Raw genomic sequence first — 18962 nt, 5'->3', positions numbered from 1 at the left:
CAGCTATGAGTTCATTCCACAAAATATGTTTTGAATATCTATGGTGAATCAGGTGGTGGGGACAGGGAATATAAAAGAATAGAAGGGAACTAAAAGAATCATCAGTCATTGGCCATTCCAGTAATAAAGGCATTGATATTAGTGGTAGGTGGTCAGGATAATTTAGGAAATTCCTGGAGTGGGTGAGTGGCATAGTTAGGCAGAAAATTTCATTGTTAATTGTTATACGATCAGTTCCTTCTACAAGGAAAAGGTGGGTAAAGATCATGAGAAGGAAATATGGATGGGTGTGGCCTATGGGAGAAAGGTTACAGGATATTATTTATGTTTTTAGTAAATTAGTCTTTTGGTCAGTGTAGAGCAGACTGTTAACTTTGGTACTGTTGACATCGTGGGACTTAGATGTTGGAGATTGAAGTCTCCTGTATGTTGCATAATATTTAGCGGTATCGGTAGCTTATATCTAATACCGTAGCACCCGCTTCCCTATTGTGACACTGAAAGTGGCTCCGGTATTGCTAAATGTCTCCTGGATGACAAAAATGCACCTGGTAAGAACCACTCAGGATAGAGACATTAAGAATATGGGCTACTTTAGCCAAATTGCTTGGGTTCAAATCCTGACTCTAACAATTAACTGTCTGAGAGACCCTTGGCACATTTACTGATTTTCTTTGTTTTAAAATGATACAAATAATAGTAGCCTATTTCATGGAGCTTTGAGAATTGAATTAGTTTTAATGCATGTGAAACATTTGAAAACTCATTTTCACACTCAGTAAGTGTTCATTTTTATTATCTGCTAATACAAAAGGGTGCAAGAGTGCAGTCTTGGCTTGAAAACAATACCTTTGATGAATGGGAGACCATTAAAGTAGGGAAAAGGATTCTTGAGCAGTGTTTGAGGCTTATGTGAGTTTGGAGCTAATATGTTTCTAGTGAAACCAATGCTCCAGTGCCTTCATCTGGCAGCTTCTTTTATGAGAAGGTGTGCAGCAAGCGAATAATTGGGGTCATACAGACCTTAATGACAGAATGTGGTCCACTGTAGAAGGGAATGGCAAACCACTTCAGTATTCTTGCCTTAAGAACCCCATGAACAGTATGAAAAGGCAAATGATAGGATACTGAAAGAGGAACTCCCCAGGTAAGTAGGTGCCCAATATGCTACTGGAGATCAGTAGAGAAATAACTCCAGAAAGAATGAATGGATGGAGCCAGGGCAAAAACAATACCCGATTGTGGATGTGCCTGGTGATAGAAGCAAGGTCTGATGCTGTAAAGAGCAATATTTCATAGGAACCTGGAATGTCAGGTCCATGAATCAAGGCAAATTGGAAGTGGTCAAACAGGAGATGGCAAGAGTGAATGTCGACATTCTAGGAATCAGCAAACTAAAATGGACTGGAATGGGTGAATTTAATTCAGATGACAATTATATCTACTACTGTGGGCAGGAATCCCTTAGAAGAAATGGAGTAGCCATCATGGTCAACAAAAGAATCCGAAATGCAGTACTTGGATGCAGTCTCAAAAACGACAGAATGATCTCTGTTCATTTCCAAGGCAAACCATTCAGTATCACAGTAACCCAAGTCTGTGCCCCAAACGGTAATGCTGAAGTAGCTGAAGTTAAACAGTTCTATGAAGACGTACAAGACCTTTTAGAACTAACACCCAAAAAAGATGTCCTTTTCGTTATAGGGGACTGGAATGCAAAAGTAGGAAGTCAAGAAACACCTGGAGTAACAGGCAAATTTGGCCTTGGAATACGGAATGAAGCAGGGCAAAGGCTAATAGAGTTTTGCCAAGAGAACTCACTAACAACACAAGAGAAGACTCTACACATGGATATCACCAGATGGTCAACACCGAAATCAGATTGATTATATTCTTTGCAGCCAAAGATGGAGAAGCTCTATACAGTCAGCAAAAATAAGACCAGGAGCTGACTGTGGCTCTGATTGTGAGCTCCTTATTGCCAAATTCAGACTTTAATTGAAGAAAGTGGGGAAAACCACTAGACCATTCAGGTATGACCTAAATCAAATCCCTTAGGATTATACAGTGGAAGTGAGAAATAGATTTAAGGTACTAGATCTGATAGATAGAGTGCCTGATGAACTATGGACTGAGGTTCGTGACATTGCACAGGAGACAGGGATCAAGACCATCCCCATGGAAAAGAAATGCAAAAAAGCAAAATGGCTGTCTTGGGAGGCCTTAAAAATAACTGTGAAAAGAAGAGAAGTGAAAAGCAAAGGAGAAAAGGAAAGATATAAGCATCTGAATGCAGAGTTCCAAAGAATAGCAAGAAGAGATAAGAAAGCCTTCTTCAGCGATCAGTGCAAAGAAATAGAGGATAAGAACAGAATGGGAAAGACTAGAGATCTCTTCAAGAAAATTAGAGATACCAGGGGAACATTTCATGCGCAGATGGGCTCGATAAAGGACAGAAATGGTATGGACCTAACAGAAGCAGAAGATATTAAGAAGAGGTGGCAAGAATACACAGAAGAACTGTACAAAAAAGATCTTCACAAACAAGATAATCACGATGGTTTAATCACTCACCTAGAGCCAGACATCCTGGAATGTGAAGTCAAGTGGGCCTTAGAAAGCATCACTATGAACAAAGCTAGTGGAGGTGATGGAATTCCAGTTGAGCTGTTTCAAATCCTGAAAGATGATGCTGTGAAAGTGCTGCCCTCAATATGCCAGCAAATTTGGAAAACTCAGCAGTGGCCACAGGACTGGAAAAGGTCAGTTTTCATTCCAATCCCAAAGAAAGGCCATGCCAAAGAATGCTCAAACTACCACACAATTGCACTCATCTCACACGCTAGTAAAGTAATGCTCAAAATTCTCCAAGCCAGGCTTCAGCAATACGTGAACCGTGAACTTCCAGATGTTCAAGCTGGTTTTAGGAAAGGCGGAGGAACCAGAGATTAAATTTCCAACATCCGCTGGATCATGGAAAAAGCAAGAGAGTTCCAGAAAAACATCTATTTCTGCTTTCTTGACTATGCCAAAGCCTTTGACTGTGTGGATCACAAGAAACTGTGGAAAATTCTTCAAGAGATGGAAATACCAGACCACCTGACCTGCCTCTTGAGAAACCTATATACAGGTCAGGAAGCAACAGTTAGAACTAGACATGGAACAGCAGACTGGTTCCAAATAGGGAAAGGAGAACATCAAGGCTGTACATTGTCACCCTGCTTATTTAACTTCTATGCAGAGTACATCATGAGAAACGCTGGGCTGGAAGAAGCCAAGCTGGAATCAAGATTGCCAGGAGAAATATCAATAACCTCACTTATGCAGATGACACCACCCTTATGGCAGAAAATGAAGAGGAACTAAAAAGCCTCTTGATGAAAGTGAAAGAGGAGAGTGAAAACGTTGGCTTAAAGCTCAACATTCAGAAAACGAAGATCATGGCATCCGGTCCCATCATTTCATGGGAAATAGATGTGGAAACAGTATCAGACATTATTTTTTGGGGCTCCAAAATCACTGCAGATGGTGACTGTAGCCATGAAATTAAAAGACGCTTACTCCTTGGAGGAAAAGTTATTACAACCTAGATAGTATATTCAAAAGATGAGACATTACTTTGCCTACAAAGGTCTGTCTAGTCAAGGCTATGGTTTTTCTAGTGGTCATGTATGGATGTGAAAGTTGGACTGTGAAGAAAGCTGAGCACCAAAGAATTGATGCTTTTGAACTGTGGTGTTGGAGATCCAACCAGTCCATTTTAAAGGAGATCAGTCCTGGGTGTTCTTTGGAAGGAATGATGCTGAAGCTGAAACTCCAGTACTTTGGCCACCTCATTTGAAGAGTTGACTCATTGGAAAAGACTCTGAAGCTGGGAGGGATTGGGGGCAGGAGGAGAAGGGGACGACAGAGGATGAGATGGCTGGATGGCATCACCGACTCGATGGATGTGAGTTTGAGTGAACTTCAGGAGTTGGTGATGGACAGGAAGGCCTGGCGTGCTGTGATTCATGGGGTTGCAAAGAGTTGGACATGACTGAGCAACTGAACTGAACTGAATGTCATTCAGGGATGAGACTGATCATACAGCCCAGGGAAGACAAGCAGTGTCTTAAAGGTTGCTGAAAGGCCTGAAGAAACAGGAACAGTTTTTCTCTAAGATTGAAGGGTAGGATTGGTGAGACAGGAAGAAAGTCAAGACATTTAAGCTTAAAGCAGGATATGTATTTGGTAAATGAAAAAGAGTAAACTCAGTAGTTGGAAGAGAGACAATGTGGCCATGATTTGGGCTGCTAGAGCAGAATCATTTCATAGCTGGTTAAAACATCATAAGGTTAGGGTAATGGACTGGCCATTAATTTAGATTCTGAAATTGTATGTTGTCAGGAGTAATTGAGTAGATGATGGCTTAGTGAGTGTGTTCAGTGAATTTGAGAAAGTAGCCTGGAGTTAGACATATACCTGAATAAATTGAGGATGTGAAGAGGATAACATTGCTTCATATGAACTTTTTAAAAAAGGAGAGACAATACTGTAACATTGTAAATAGTCTTATTGAAGGGAGTTGAGAACCCACTTCCCAATATTGAAGAGGTTTTAAGAGAAAGTTTGAGGAAAAGTTAAACATACTTAGTTAATTCAGTTTTTTTTTTTTTAATCAGGGGAACTTCTGTTGCAATTATGTCGTTTGGAAGATGCAGCTGATGTTTACAGAGGATTGCAAGAGAGAAATCCTGAAAATTGGGCCTATTACAAAGGCTTGGAAAAGGCACTCAAGCCAGGTAACATTGATTAAAATTTACTTTCTAAGCTTTAATTGCTTCTTTTGGTAACATACATTGTGTTAATTCACTGAAAATGCTGAGTAGAAAAACTGGTTAAGAATTGGTTCAAAATCTGAATACAAAAGTACATTTGTGAACTTCCATTTAATATGGCAGGCAAGGTGTTTTCTGAAACCTCTCTTCTACTACAAATTCATAGAAATAGTTGTAAAAAGAGTTTTGGAAACAAGTTTTTAAAATTCACAAATGAATAGCAGTGTCAGAAATATGAAAGGAAAATGCTTACTTACAGAAATGGAGCTGTTCTCCCTAAAGGAAAGAAGGAAGCATAACTCTATGATAACCTGTGGCTATAGCAGAGTGTGGCCTGCCAGGGCAAGTGAATGTCACCACGCTGAAAGGGAAGCACTGTTTCCTATGTGAGAAGAAGGACGCAAAGAAACTTGGTCCAGAGACTCTTCCCCCCAACCATTCTCTTGCATGAATGGGACCCACTTGTGAGGACAAGTCCCAGAAACATGCTGTCTACAAAAAGTCAAGAGTCTCATCCAGGATGATACAATTTGAAGCAAAGTTTCCTACACAACTGATAGTAAACTATTCCTGGTACATTGATAAATGTGAGAGAATCCTTGTAACAATGGTCATTCTCTGTAGTAACACTAGTATGGAAACGAGTGCCGGCGAAAGGGAGAGTAGAGAGCGCAGAGGAATCCACGGTGACGAGAGGCGGTGAAATACGGACAGTTATGAGAAAGGACCTGATGGAATCTGGGAGATGACAAAACCTACTTATTGATGTGATGTAAAATTTTTCATAGATTAAATATGAGAGGCCATATCTGAGGAAAATTAGTGAAGTGGAAGACTGATTGAACAAGGAAAGTTCTCACCTGAAAGTAAAAGAAAATATAAAAGAAATATGAAAAAATCAAGATAGAGGATAGATAATAAATCAAAGTTCCAAAATAAATCAAAGGAGAGACGTTAGACAAGAGGCTGAAGAGAATATTAGGAAAGCAATTATGGAAACAGGATAACCGAGCCTTTCTTAGAACTAAGTAGAGGAGTCAGATTTTGAAAGGCCACCTAAAGCAGAACAGGATAAGGAAAATCATGTATTTTATGTAATTGTGGGTTAAAATATGGAAATTTTAGAAGGAATTATTCTAAAATGACTTGATATATTTAAGTGGTTAGATTATGATAATTTTTTCCCATGTTTAAATTTTCTGTTTAATATAGTAAGTTTTATATATTTTCAGAAATTTGTAGTTCTCTAGCAGAATATATAATTACATAAGGAAAACTTTTGTTTTGGTCTGCAGCTAATATGTTAGAACGACTAAAAATTTATGAGGAGGCCTGGACTAAATATCCCAGGGGATTAGTGCCAAGAAGACTGCCATTAAACTTTTTATCTGGTAAGTGAGAATAATTGCAAAGGAATGAAAATTATATTATGGTATATAATATCTGCCCTTGGTTTTAAATATATGAGTATGCATATTAAGATTGTAAGGTGCGCCGTGTTAGAGTTGTCTGGGTAAATGTAAATCAACAAGATTTTTTTCTTCCAAGGTGAGAAGTTTAAAGAATGTTTGGATAAGTTCCTAAGGATGAACTTCAGCAAGGGTTGTCCACCAGTCTTCAATACTTTGAGGTCGTTATACAAAGATAAAGAAAAGGTAAAGCAAAATACAATGGTTGTTTTATTTTTTGACTGATTTCTTTGCTCGGTGTTTGGATAATTGGTTTTTGATTACCCATGCATGTAGTACACACTTTGTGAATCTGCTAACAGTCTTCCTAGCTCTTAGAGTTTAAATGCTTTGTGTTTATTTCCTATTCATTGTCTTCTCTCTTTAGCTGAATAATTTACCACCTATTTGTTTTCTATCTTTTGTTTCTGGTGTGTACTTTTCAGTAAATCAGTGCAGGTATGAAAAGTTGGTACAGTAGTGATTTCTTCAATATTGTCTCTATTCCCTCCTCAGGGTGAAAGCCAGAAGTGATTTTTTGTTTTTAAACTAAACTAAGTTTTAGCTTAGTAATCTTTATCCTTTTTAGTTGGTAGAAAAAAAATTCTGTCAGAAGAGTTTGAAGAGTTTGTTTAATGTCCCAGTAAGTCAGTTTGCTTTTTCAGCTGTGAATACAGTATTCAAATGCTTGTTAAAGTGTGTTTTAATCTTAATTTAGATTATTTTAAGTGCAGTGACAACAAGACATGTTGGCTGGGTTAAAAAAAAAAAACACTTCAAAGATGGAACAGATTAAACATTCTAAACACTTAGAGCACAGTCTAAATCATAAGTGAAAGTCAGTCGCTCAGTGGTGTCCAACTCCCACTCCATGGACTACACAGTCCATGGAATTGTCTAGGCCAGAATACTGGAGTGGGTAGCCTTTCCCTTCTCCAGGGGATCTTCTCAACCCAGGGATCAAACCCAGGTCTCCCATATTGCAGATGGATTCTTTACCAGCTGAGCTACCAGGGAAGCCAGTGCACAGAAAGGGCACTTATTTGCCAGTCTTTTGTTGAGAGGTCTAGGATATGGGCTTTATTGATGACTGTTCACTTTTCTTTTTTTTTCCTTGCTTAAATCACATTAATAAAATGTGGTCTTTTTCTTCTAGTTTTGGCAGAGTGAGAACGTGATGCTTGTGAAGCAGTCTTGATTGTAGAATCGTATATATTATTATGGCTTCTCCCTTTATGGTTGTCTTATTTAAACCTAAATTGGTAAAAAGAAAACAACCTAATTTATCTTTGAATCTTTCCACACACAGTGTTCATTCAACTTATAGAAACAATTCTTTCTTTTGTTCTCATTTCTTAAGTTTATGTAACATTGGATTAAATTCTGCAATGATGATAATGAATGCAACTAATTCAAACAGGTTTGGGAAAACAAAACTCTTCGTAAACATGTAGCTCACTTAATGGGAGCAGAAGAACATGGATGTTTCAGAATAGCCTAGCTGTGACCGCAGTTTTCTGAGATAATGGAGAGAGCTGGTGTTAATATGTTGAGTCAGTTAAGTTGAGGTTATTTAAGAGAGCTTCTATAGTAATAAATTCATTATAGATGGATTAAGCAAAGAAGGGAATTATAAATTAAAAGTATTCACAGATCTCTTACAAAGCCAGGAGTCAGTAGTATAGTCATGACTCAAGAGAAAACAGAACTGGGACAGCCACTCACTCTGCTAGATCTCAGAAACCCACCTCCTGTTCCGTGCTTCAGTTTTACTGATGTTTTCCCCTCAATGATGAAATTGAGAGTTGATGCTGTCATCTGTTGGTGGAATTTCTCTTTTCACACAGTATTTAATTCTTGATTCCTGAAGTGCAGATATTAAATGTGGGTATTATTTATGTAATTTAAGATAAAAATGAACCAAGATTTAAAAAAAAATACATAACATTAACCTCTTTTTGTCCATCCTGTTCCTGATTTCTAGTTCAGCTTGATGCTTTATTTTATGGCAGGAAAAGGAGTTGTCAGTAAGTTTTTTTAAAAAGTTTTGCCTTAAAACACACCTTCAAAAGTGTATGGTCTTAGATTTTTATCCATAGGTTAAGAGATTTATAAAAAGGTATGTATGTGAGAGACTGGGGGTGGAATCAGAAGAGAGAGTGAATTTGGAATATTTATTTAGGCCTCTAATAGTAAATAACATGCTTTGCACAAGCATAGTAACTATATAATAATTTTTCTTTTTTCTTTTTTTTACTAAAGTGTGCTTGTGTGTTTGTACTGTAGGTGGCAATCATAGAAGAATTAGTAGTAGGTTATGAAACCTCTCTAAAAAGCTGCCGGTTATTTAACCCCAATGGTAAGTGCTCAAGTTTTATGTTTTAAAAAAGTCTTAAAAATCTTACAATATTATGAAATTCTTGATCAAAAGGTCAGTATTGTTCATTATTTGGTCAATAAGCTTAGTATATTTAAACATTTTTCCCTTTAAGATGCATTAATATGTATATTATGTGAAAATATTTGATAAGATGATAACAGTAGCTTATTGAAAATTTTATGTTGAGCTTAAAAACATCTCCAAAACTACATGTAATAATATAATGACCCTCCATTTACCCACCACTCAATTTCAGTGATTTTTACCTCATGGGCAAGCTTATTTCATCTATATTTCTTACCTGTTTCCCTCTACTCCCTTGTTATTAGAAGACAAATCCCCCAAATCACATCATTTCATCCATGTATATTTCAGTATTCTAAAGATCACAACCATAATAGCATCACCATACTTGAACATTAATGCTTCCTTAATATCAAAGGAAAATGTCCATGCTTACATTTCCAGGTACCTTAAAAATAGTTTTTCTCTTTGTTTCTGAAGTTTATTTGAATGAAGAGCCAGATGAAATCTGTACTTTTGAGTTTTGTTGATATGTCTCTTTAAATTTTTTTTATAAATCTGTAAGTTTCACCTCTGTTTTTTCTTCTTTCCTGCAATTTATTTATTAATCAGTTGTGTGTGTGTGTATGTTTTCTTTTTGTTTTAGTTTTTCTGTAGTCTAGTTTTTGCTGAATATACCCGTATGGTGTTGCTTAACAAGTTGTTTCTCTGTCCTCTGGATTTAGTATACATTGTAAGTTAAATATAGAGCTATGTAGTCTAGTATGGTAGCCATTAGTCACATGGGGCTATTAAATTTTTTTAAATTAAATAAACTTAATTAGTCACAGTAGTCACTTTCAGGTGCTGCTCAATAGCTTTGTAAATCTAATGCCTACCATATTGGACAGGGCACATCTACAGCACTTCCATCACTGCAGAAACTTCACATGGGCAGGTCTGACTGTCTACAGGTTTGATGAAGTTTTATTTTTCCCCCCTTTTTGTTTTAAAGACAAAGGGACGAGCAGGATTATTCCACAAGTGGTGGTTGTCCTTTGATCAGGAGGCATGAAGTGTTTATTTCATGTGTTACATGAACTGTTACAAATTACAAACTAGTAATATTAATATCTGCTAATGTAACATTTCAGGTTATACACAAAAAGCAAGATAAATGCTTCCTTTTCTCCTTTGCCTTCCTACTTTTTTGTTCTTTACCAGTTTGAACTAATGAATTTCAAAATAGTAAATTGACTATTAGTAGCATCCTTCAAAGGTGTTATAAAGATATTATTTTGAATTCATGGCTTTAAACATATCTGATGTTTTAAATCATTGCAGTTTCAAATGGTTCCAGCCTTCACATACTAGGGTAGTAGTTGATAGCTTCCTTGCAGTTTCGTATGAAGAACTATTCTAGTTCATCTTGTATACTTGCCCATAGCAGACCTGTAATCAGTTGTTTTTTCCAAGGAGCCCTGTTTCCTACAGTGGGAAAACCCAGTATGGGACCTAGGGTGCTTATTGCTATTGAGTTGATCACTGTTTCTAGGTCTCAGGTGAATTTTAATAGTACTTTTTAGAAGGCGTTAGCATGGTTTCATTGGTTAATCATCATGATGTTCCTTTGATTATCAGCATTTTCCTACATATTTTGCAAATGTGGAAGAGGTTCAGTGACATGCCCAAGAGTATGCAGCACTTTAGTTGCAGATCTATCAGATCGGGAGTTGGTGAGTTCCACTCCTATTGTTTGTCCACTGAGCCATCCTACCTCTTCTAGGATAAAAATAAACAATCTGTTGCTTTCTTTGAAAGCAAATAACAGTTCTTTAGATTTTAGAAATTTGTATTAAAAAAGCATTTTTTAATGTGTGGGTTGTATATTTAACTTACACATTTTCTTGTGAGTATATAAATATAAAACTGAACTAAAATACAAAATAAGTATTTTTACTTATCTCATTTTTTGGTATAATTTTTAACCCAAAGTATACATTTTTGCATATTCAAAATAAAGATATATTAAGAATCTTATCAGCAGAACTCAAAATAACCACATCACAAGTATATTTATGTATAGTTTGGTACATTAGCTAGAAACCCAGTTAAGCAGTCATGCCTTTCTTTTTTCTTTTTTTTTTAACCCTACATTAATGAAAATTTTCTCTGTATTCTTGTTTTCCCCCCTCATACATAACATCCTGACCATAGTTCTAGTACAGTTTGTTGTCTCTATCCCCCACCCCCCAATTTTCTTTTTAGGTAATTTGTTATAGCTTTGACCTCATTTATCTACCATGTTTATGATAAGCATGGCATTGTGCTAGGAGCTGTAATGATACAGAGCAGAAAGTGTGGTGCTGTCCAAAGATCTCATACATTTAGAGCTAGTTTCATAACTAGATGCATAAATAACACCATTTGACCTACTTTCCTTATTGATAAAGATAGAGCCACTTTGAAGTGGCTAGTCTCTTTAATATAGATAATGACTAATTTTTCTCCACCTCCTCCCCCACTCTTTAAAGATGATGGAAAAGAGGAACCACCAACCACATTACTTTGGGTCCAGTACTACTTGGCACAACATTATGATAAAATTGGTCAGCCATCTATTGCTCTGGAATACATAAATACTGCTATTGAAAGTACACCCACGTTGATAGAACTCTTTCTTGTGAAAGCTAAAATCTATAAGGTAAAAAATCTTTTCTACTTTTTTTCTTACGAGGTAATGAGACATAAATTTTTGAAAACATATGTTACATTCTAAATGCTCTAAGAAAAATGATGTATTGGATAGCTCAGAACACATGGAATAACAAATATTTTTCTCAGTATGATTGCTTTTTAGACTTTTCATGGTCATGCTAATTTGCTCAATTATTTGTATCTGTATATATACATCAACACACGTATACAAATATACACAATGGTTATTCATATATGTGATTGTTCATAATATATGTTCTCATGCATTCACACATACATATCTGGTTATTTTCTTGATTTTAACTAGCAAAGGAGATAGATAATCTAAAGTAATTAAATTTGCTGTGAAATGTTTGTTTCTCTTGACATCTGAATATGGTCGTGTATCAGTATCTGGTAATCTTAATAATATGAAACTGGAGATTTCTACTGTGAATTCTACATGTTATCTCTGCCTCTTCAATTTCTGTGTCTTGCTTAAGAATCTCTAGTCATATGTTCTAGTATCATTTAAAAAATTTTAATACAAGTTAAATTTAATAATAGAAGCTCTTGGGGAAGAAGTTCTAAACCAATAATTTATTTACCAAAAAATAATGAAATTAAGTAACGTTTTAAAGCAGTTTTTAAATGCCAGGTAATGCTCATTAGTTTTGTGGCTTTGCCAAATGGACTAGTTAGATGAATTAAGAATGAGGATCGTTGTGGAATGTCCACTAGTGATCCTAATTGTAATGTTTCCATGATTCCTTAGAGTAGTATGACCTTTACATTGAATTATGTTGTTCTCACTTAAAGGTTTTGATTATTTTCTTTGATTCTGCCATTATTTTTCAGTATTCACTATATGCCAGGCACTGTTGTAGTGTGTAGCCAATGAGGTTATAACAGTAGACAAAATTTTTAAAACAAATCTTTACTGTCCGAGAGCTCATAGTCTACATAGCTAGAAAGGTATCCGAACTTATAGTAGATTGTATGCATCCACGTTGATTAGGGTTGTAAGAGATGGAAGGTCACCTTTGGAAGCATTTGTGTCTTAGTTACTTATGAACAGGAAAGAAATTACCTGCATAGTAAAATTAGCATTACTGACAGGTTTATTTTGTTTTTGTTCCCTCTTACTTTAGCATGCTGGGAATATTAAAGAAGCTGCAAGGTGGATGGATGAGGCCCAGGCCTTGGACACAGCAGACAGATTTATCAATTCCAAGTGTGCAAAATACATGCTAAAAGCCAATTTGATAAAAGAGGCTGAAGAAATGTGCTCCAAGTTTACAAGGGTTTGTACAGCTAGTTTGTTTGTTTGTTTATGAATAAAAAGTTCGTACTTGTATAACTTGTTTATTTTTCAAAGTTTATTTCTGTTATTTTTCATGTCAAGACAAGATTTTAATTAAATTGCCTTAACAAAAAAAATTAAAATCAGTATTACTATAAAACATTATTTCTCAGGTAGCACTAGTGGTAAAGAATGTGCCTGCCAGTGCAGGAGATGGAAGAGACCAGACTTCGGCCCCCGGGTTGGGAAGATCCCCTGGAGTAGGAAATAGCAACCCACTCCAGTATCCTTGCCTGGAAAATGCTGTGGAATGAGGAGCCGGTGGGCTACAGTCCATGGTGTTACAAAAGAGGTGGAGATGACTGATACGGTTTATAGTGGGTTTTTAAACTGATTTATATTGAGATATGTTCAATTGAAATTTTTAGGGGTGAATATACTCATATTAATTATGTGCTACTGTTCCATCCCAAATTATGTAGATCTTTTTGATTAATCATTTATGAGGGTTTTTTATTGGTTATAAATATAATTCTAATTTCTTTCACATGTTAACTGTTCCCTCTTACTCTGAGAATGGTTTTTAAAAAATAGAAATTTGTTCTGAAAATGCAGTCAATTAAATCCCATGGTGTAATAATGTATTTGGTAAGAAATCGTCTTTGAGTATGTGTGCTTTTCTTATAGGAAGGAACATCAGCGGTCGAGAACTTAAATGAAATGCAGTGCATGTGGTTCCAGACAGAATGTGCCCAAGCTTATAAGGCAATGAATAAATTTGGTGAAGCACTTAAGAAATGTCATGAGATTGAAAGAGTAAGTAATACATACATAAAAGTTTCTCATTTTATTCTGTTACCCATTGACAGTTTTGGGGAAATCCTCTTAATTTTTTCTTTTCTCTCACTTTCTAATGCATAACAAATGATTGCTAAAAATCACTATTCACATTTTTCAGTTTATAATAAATGTAGGTTACATATTCAGCAGACTTCTCCATTGTCTAGTCTTCCCATCAGAATTCATGTAAAAAACTTAATGGAAAGTTTGTATCTTGACTATGTTTTCATTGATTTTTGGATGTTTCTTTTCCTAGTCCTTTCACTTTTTAGTCATTTCTATCACTAGTAGTTGGCTTTCACTTTTTAAAATGTTTTTTAATATATATATAAATAATTTATATAAATTGATGCTTCTTTTGTTACTACAAGTTGAGAATCCCGGAGGTTAGTTGAAATGTGTTAATTTCTGGTTGCTTGACCTACTTCCTAACTAATTTCTCTCCCACATACCAACATTTCATTGCATAGGATTCAGATTCGTATTCTCGAAAAAATTGCCAAATACTACATATTAAAATCCTTTGCAGATTGTTCTAAATATAAAAGCTGAATGTTTAACATGTAAATCTACTGTACTGCACCATTATGTATGCTAATAAATTATGTTGGATTTATGATGGTAGCTTTATTTAAATATGATTAAGGAAGGAATAATATATTTTAAAGCATTATTGTGAAAAAAAGATATTTATTGATATTCTAAAATGTGAATTCATCAAATAAACATAAAATAACTAGAAAAAAATAAAGCATTGTGTTTCCTTTCATTCAATAAATAATTCAGTCACTAATGTATGCCACAAACTATGTTAGGTAATGGCCTATTGTATTTGCTTAATTGATATGTAAAGTATTCAAATCCAATTATTATAATTTTAAAATTTTACTGATTTTTATTTTCATGCCCTGGAAACAAGTAATTCCAAGGCTTTCATTTTTGTAGCTTCTTTGCTGTTGCTGTACTTCACTATAATAAAAAAGATAATTTTGTTAGCATTTTATAGAAATCACTGATGACCAGTTTGACTTTCATACATACTGTATGAGGAAGATTACCCTTAGATCATACGTGGACTTACTAAAGCTAGAAGATGTACTTCGACAGCATCCGTTTTACTTCAAGGCCGCAAGAATTGCTATAGAGATCTATTTGAAGCTTCATGACAGCCCTCTTACAGATGAGAATAAAGAACATGAAGCTGATACAGGTATTAAAGAGTTATTTTTTTCTGTGGTGTGTATATATGTATATTTATATTTTTGTGTAACATAGATTTTTCCTGAGCTTTTTTTTGAAAGATGATTTTAAAAAAAAAAAATTTTATTTTTGGCTGTGCTGGGTCTTCATTGCTGCAGGGGTTTTTCTCTAGTTATGCAGAGGAGGGGCTGCACTCTCTAGTTGCTTTGCATAGGCTTCTTGTTCGGGTGGCTTCTCTTGTTGTGGAACAGGGCTCTGGGGCTCACAGGCTTTGTAGAGCACAAGCCCAGTAATTGTGGCGCACAGGCCTGGCCTCTTCACGGCATGTGGAATCATCTCAGATCAATCATCTCAGATTAGGGATCGAACCTGTGTCTCCTGCATTGGCAGGTAGATTCTTTACCACTGAGCCAGCAGGGAAGCCTCTTTCCTAAGCTTTCTGTTTGCACATTGTGGGACAGTGTTATCCATGCTTTAGAAAATGGTGATGGCTGTTTTGTGAATTTCTCTGAGCAACAAAAGAGAAATACTATTGACTATAGTCTTTAAAAGTTAAGCAAGAATTTGTAACTGATCATTAGCTTTTTTTATATTAATTTATTTTTTAATGGAAGGATAATTGCTTTACAGAATTTTGTTATCAGCCAAATATCAACATGAATCAGCCATAGATCATTAGCTTTTAAGGAGTTGAATTTCATCAACTTTAACTTAATATGGTGGCTCTGTGGTAAAGAATTTGCCTGCCAGTGCAGGAGACGTGGGTTTGATCCCTGGGTTGAGAAGATCCCCTGGAGTAGGAAATGGCAACCCACTCCAGTATTCTTGGTGGGAAAATCCCATAGACAGAGGAGCTTGGTGGGCTACAGTTCGAGGGATTGCAAATACAGTGAGGCACGACTGAGTACAAGCCATGACATACTGAAAGATAGGTATTGCTTGAACGTTAATACCCAGGTTAGAATTGAAATTAAGCCAGTAACATTGCTGAGTGATTTATCACTTGACCATTTTTAACATGCCATTTTAATAGCAAGATGTCAGGATGTGTAGGAAGAAGTCTTCCTTAAAATAATTATTTGGGAAAGGATCTCAGAATAAAAGTGACCTATGCATGTAAAAAGATAATTAATTGCCCCTAAATTTTGTGACTTTATTCAGGGCAAAAATGTTATGGGAGTTGAGGCATAAAAACTGTGTCAGAATTTTTTTCTTCAGTCCTGAGTTCCTTCCTCTTCTGAGGTTATGGTTGGTTACTTTCTATATTCTTCCTCCTGCTAAAGACCTTTGCATCCTTTTTTAAATTTGTTATTATAAAATGCCTAAGAGGCAATGGCAACCCACTCTAGTACTCTTGCCTGGAAAATCCCGTGGACGGAGGAGCCTGGTAGGCTGCAGTCCATGAGGTCGCAAAGAGTCGGACACAACTGAGCGACTTCACTTTCACTTTTCACTTTCATGCATTGGAGAAGGAAATGGCAACCCACTCCAGTGTTCTTGCCTGGAGAATCCCAGGGATGGGGGAGCCTGGTGGGCTGCCATCTATGGGGTCACACAGAGTCAGACACGACTGAAGTAACTTAGCAGCAGCAGCAAGAACAATTTAGAAGGTTCTAAGGTCTCATATTGAAACCCTTGCACAGATTTCACTTAAATCTCTGTTGTTATTGCTTCAGCTGGAAAGAAAATGCTAGTGAGAATCTATAGGACAATTTATAATTGAAGATGATATCAGTGATCCTCTGGCTTTGCTTATTTACTTTCCTATTTACTCTTCCTGCCTTCCACATCTTCTTTGAATTCTGCAAATAACATACAATTAACTCTTTTTTTTTTCCCACACTTGTGGCATGCAAGATCTTAGTTCCCAAACCAGGAATTGAACCCATACCCCTGCAGTGGTAGTGTGTAGCACTAACCACTGGACCACCAAGGAAGTCCCAATACACAATTAACTCTGGAATATACCAAGTTAAAGCAACTCAGAAAAACACCTAGCAGATGTGAAAATCCCTCTTCACTTTTATCCTACCTGAAGGTTTTCTCCTTTCAAAGGCCTGTCCCTATTAAGCGTTCAATTTCTTTTGTGCACAATTAACCATTTTCAGTTTCATATGCATATATGTTCTGCACAGTTTCAGGGTTTGTTCTTTTGGTTGTTTTGTTCGTTTTTTTTCAACCCATAAATGGGATGATATCATTCACAATGTTCTAAAATTTACAACATTTTAAATGTTGTTAATGGGAACGAGGGTTCCCTCGTCTCCATTACAGTGCTAAAGTAAATGTCCTGTAAGTCATCATGGTGCACATATTTATTCAACAGGGATTGTTAGAAGAGGAGATTACTAGGTCAAAGATGATGAGAATTACATAGCCTTCCATAAAAGTTTTTGTTGCCACCAACAGTGTATTGAGATTGTCTTTTATTTTATTGCTAACACTGAAAATTGTCCATCCTTTACATTTTTGTTACTTAGGGGAAAACATCTAATTTATAATCATTTATTTATTTGGCTACTTTGGGTCTTAGTTGTAACACACAGGATCTTCGTTGCATAGTGCAGGTCTTTTGTTGCAGCGCACGGATTCAGTAGTTGTGACACAGAGCCCAGTAGTTGTGGCTTGCAGGCTTAGTTGCTCTGAGGCATGTGGGATCTTAGTTCCCTGTATCTTGAGTTCCTTGCAAGGGGGAAGAATTGTAAGGCAGATCTTAATCACTGGACCACCAGGGAAATCCTGCTTTTGGGTTTCTTACATGAATTGCCTGTTCATATCTTTTACCTATTTTATTTTGAAACTTCTTGGTTTGTAGGAGATCTATCTGTATGTGTTCAGGACCTTAATCCTTATTTATGTGTTGCAGATGTTTTCTTCCTGTTGCTTAGGTCTTAGCTTTCTTTATGATGGGTATCTTTCATTATGGAAAAGTTTTAATTTTTCTAAGACAAAACTATTTTAGTCTTTTATGGCTTCTGGGTCTTGGCTTAGAAAGGCTTTTCTCCTTCAAAATGTATAACATATTTATAAATATCTTCTTTGTTTTCTCATAATGTTTGCTTTGTTATTTTTACATTTGGCTGTGTGATCATCTGGAGATAATTTTTATATGTGATGGAAGGTGAAGGGTGGCCTTTTTATCCCCAAATAAAACACTGCTGACTTCGAAATAGTACTTATTTGAATAGGTCATCCATAAGTTTAAAATGTCACTTTTATCATAATCTAAGCTTTGAAAAAATATTATGGTAGGTTGTGGGCATGGCGTCTTGTTCTCACATATATTAAAATTTATTATTGTTGTTGTTGTGTAGCTGCTAAGTCGTGTCTGACTCTTTGTAACCCCATGCACTGTAGCCTGCCAAGCTCCTCTGTCCGTGGGATTTTCCAGGCAAGAATACTGGAGTGGGTTGCCATTTTCTTCTCCAGGGTATCTTCCCATCCCAGGAATTGAACCCGCATCTCGTGCTTTGGCAGGTGGACTCTTTACTCCTGAGCCCCCAGGGAAGCCCAAAGCTTTTTATAAAGTCATACTGAAAACTGTGTTGTATTGATGTTGGTACACAGGTTTCTATTACCCATTTTTCTCTTCTTGACGTCAAGATATCAGGTGGTAGAGTGTTTTAGAATGACTTTTTTCATTTCATTAACAAGTGTTTTTCAAATACCTGTTGAACATGTGGCTTTCAGATTTATTGCTTTAAGTCTACACAATACAATTTTCCCACTGTATTATAGCATGTATATCAGAGATTTCTAGACTTTCTTTAAGACATTTTGTGGCTTGTACCTCAAAGAATAATTGTTAATTTTTAATGTCACATTTTAAATTTACTATACAGTTATTCATTCTTCCTTCAACAGATATTTGAATGTTTTCTGTGTGTTTTGGTATGCTGCTAGGCCTTGACAGCACAAAGATTTTGAGTAAAACAAGGTCTTTTCCACCACGGAGCTCACAGTCTAAAAGAGAAACAGAGGTATAGGCAAAGTATCATGACAAGCAGAATATGTGAGGCATGGTGGCAGCATTGTTTGACAGGTTTAGAGAAGGCCTGACTGAAGCATAATACAGTGCCGTGGGGGTCTGAAACCGCTTGTTGGATTCTTAGAGCTGGAAGTAGTCTAATTTGCAGGAGGAGCTCACGCTTTTGTGCTTTGCTGCGGTTGTCACAGTAGGTCTCCTCTTGGTTTCACAAGTTTTTTGAAGATGTTTATGTTCTTTAACAAATGCAGCCTTATTAAAGGCATGTGAACGTGTGTAATATGAAACA

At 36.2% G+C, this 18962-nt stretch overlaps 1 protein-coding gene across 2 annotated transcripts in view; it reads left to right on the top strand.

Annotated features, from left to right (window-relative positions):
* Positions 1–18962, top strand: part of NAA15 (N-alpha-acetyltransferase 15, NatA auxiliary subunit) — a 69552-nt gene that overhangs the window by 33931 nt on the left and 16659 nt on the right. For both annotated transcript variants that reach the window (XM_068989484.1, XM_068989483.1), the window contains exons 7-14: positions 4662–4781; positions 6113–6208; positions 6366–6472; positions 8552–8624; positions 11183–11352; positions 12497–12649; positions 13336–13464; positions 14485–14698. In XM_068989484.1, coding sequence (XP_068845585.1) covers positions 4662–4781; positions 6113–6208; positions 6366–6472; positions 8552–8624; positions 11183–11352; positions 12497–12649; positions 13336–13464; positions 14485–14698 — 1062 coding nt within the window. The remainder of the gene's footprint in view (positions 1–4661; positions 4782–6112; positions 6209–6365; positions 6473–8551; positions 8625–11182; positions 11353–12496; positions 12650–13335; positions 13465–14484; positions 14699–18962) is intronic.

This window comes from Capricornis sumatraensis, chromosome 17 (assembly GCF_032405125.1).
Source record: "Capricornis sumatraensis isolate serow.1 chromosome 17, serow.2, whole genome shotgun sequence".
NCBI lineage: Eukaryota > Metazoa > Chordata > Mammalia > Artiodactyla > Bovidae > Capricornis > Capricornis sumatraensis.
The sequence above is the reverse complement of the archived record's forward strand: the minus strand, read 5'-3'. Positions and strand labels throughout refer to the sequence as shown.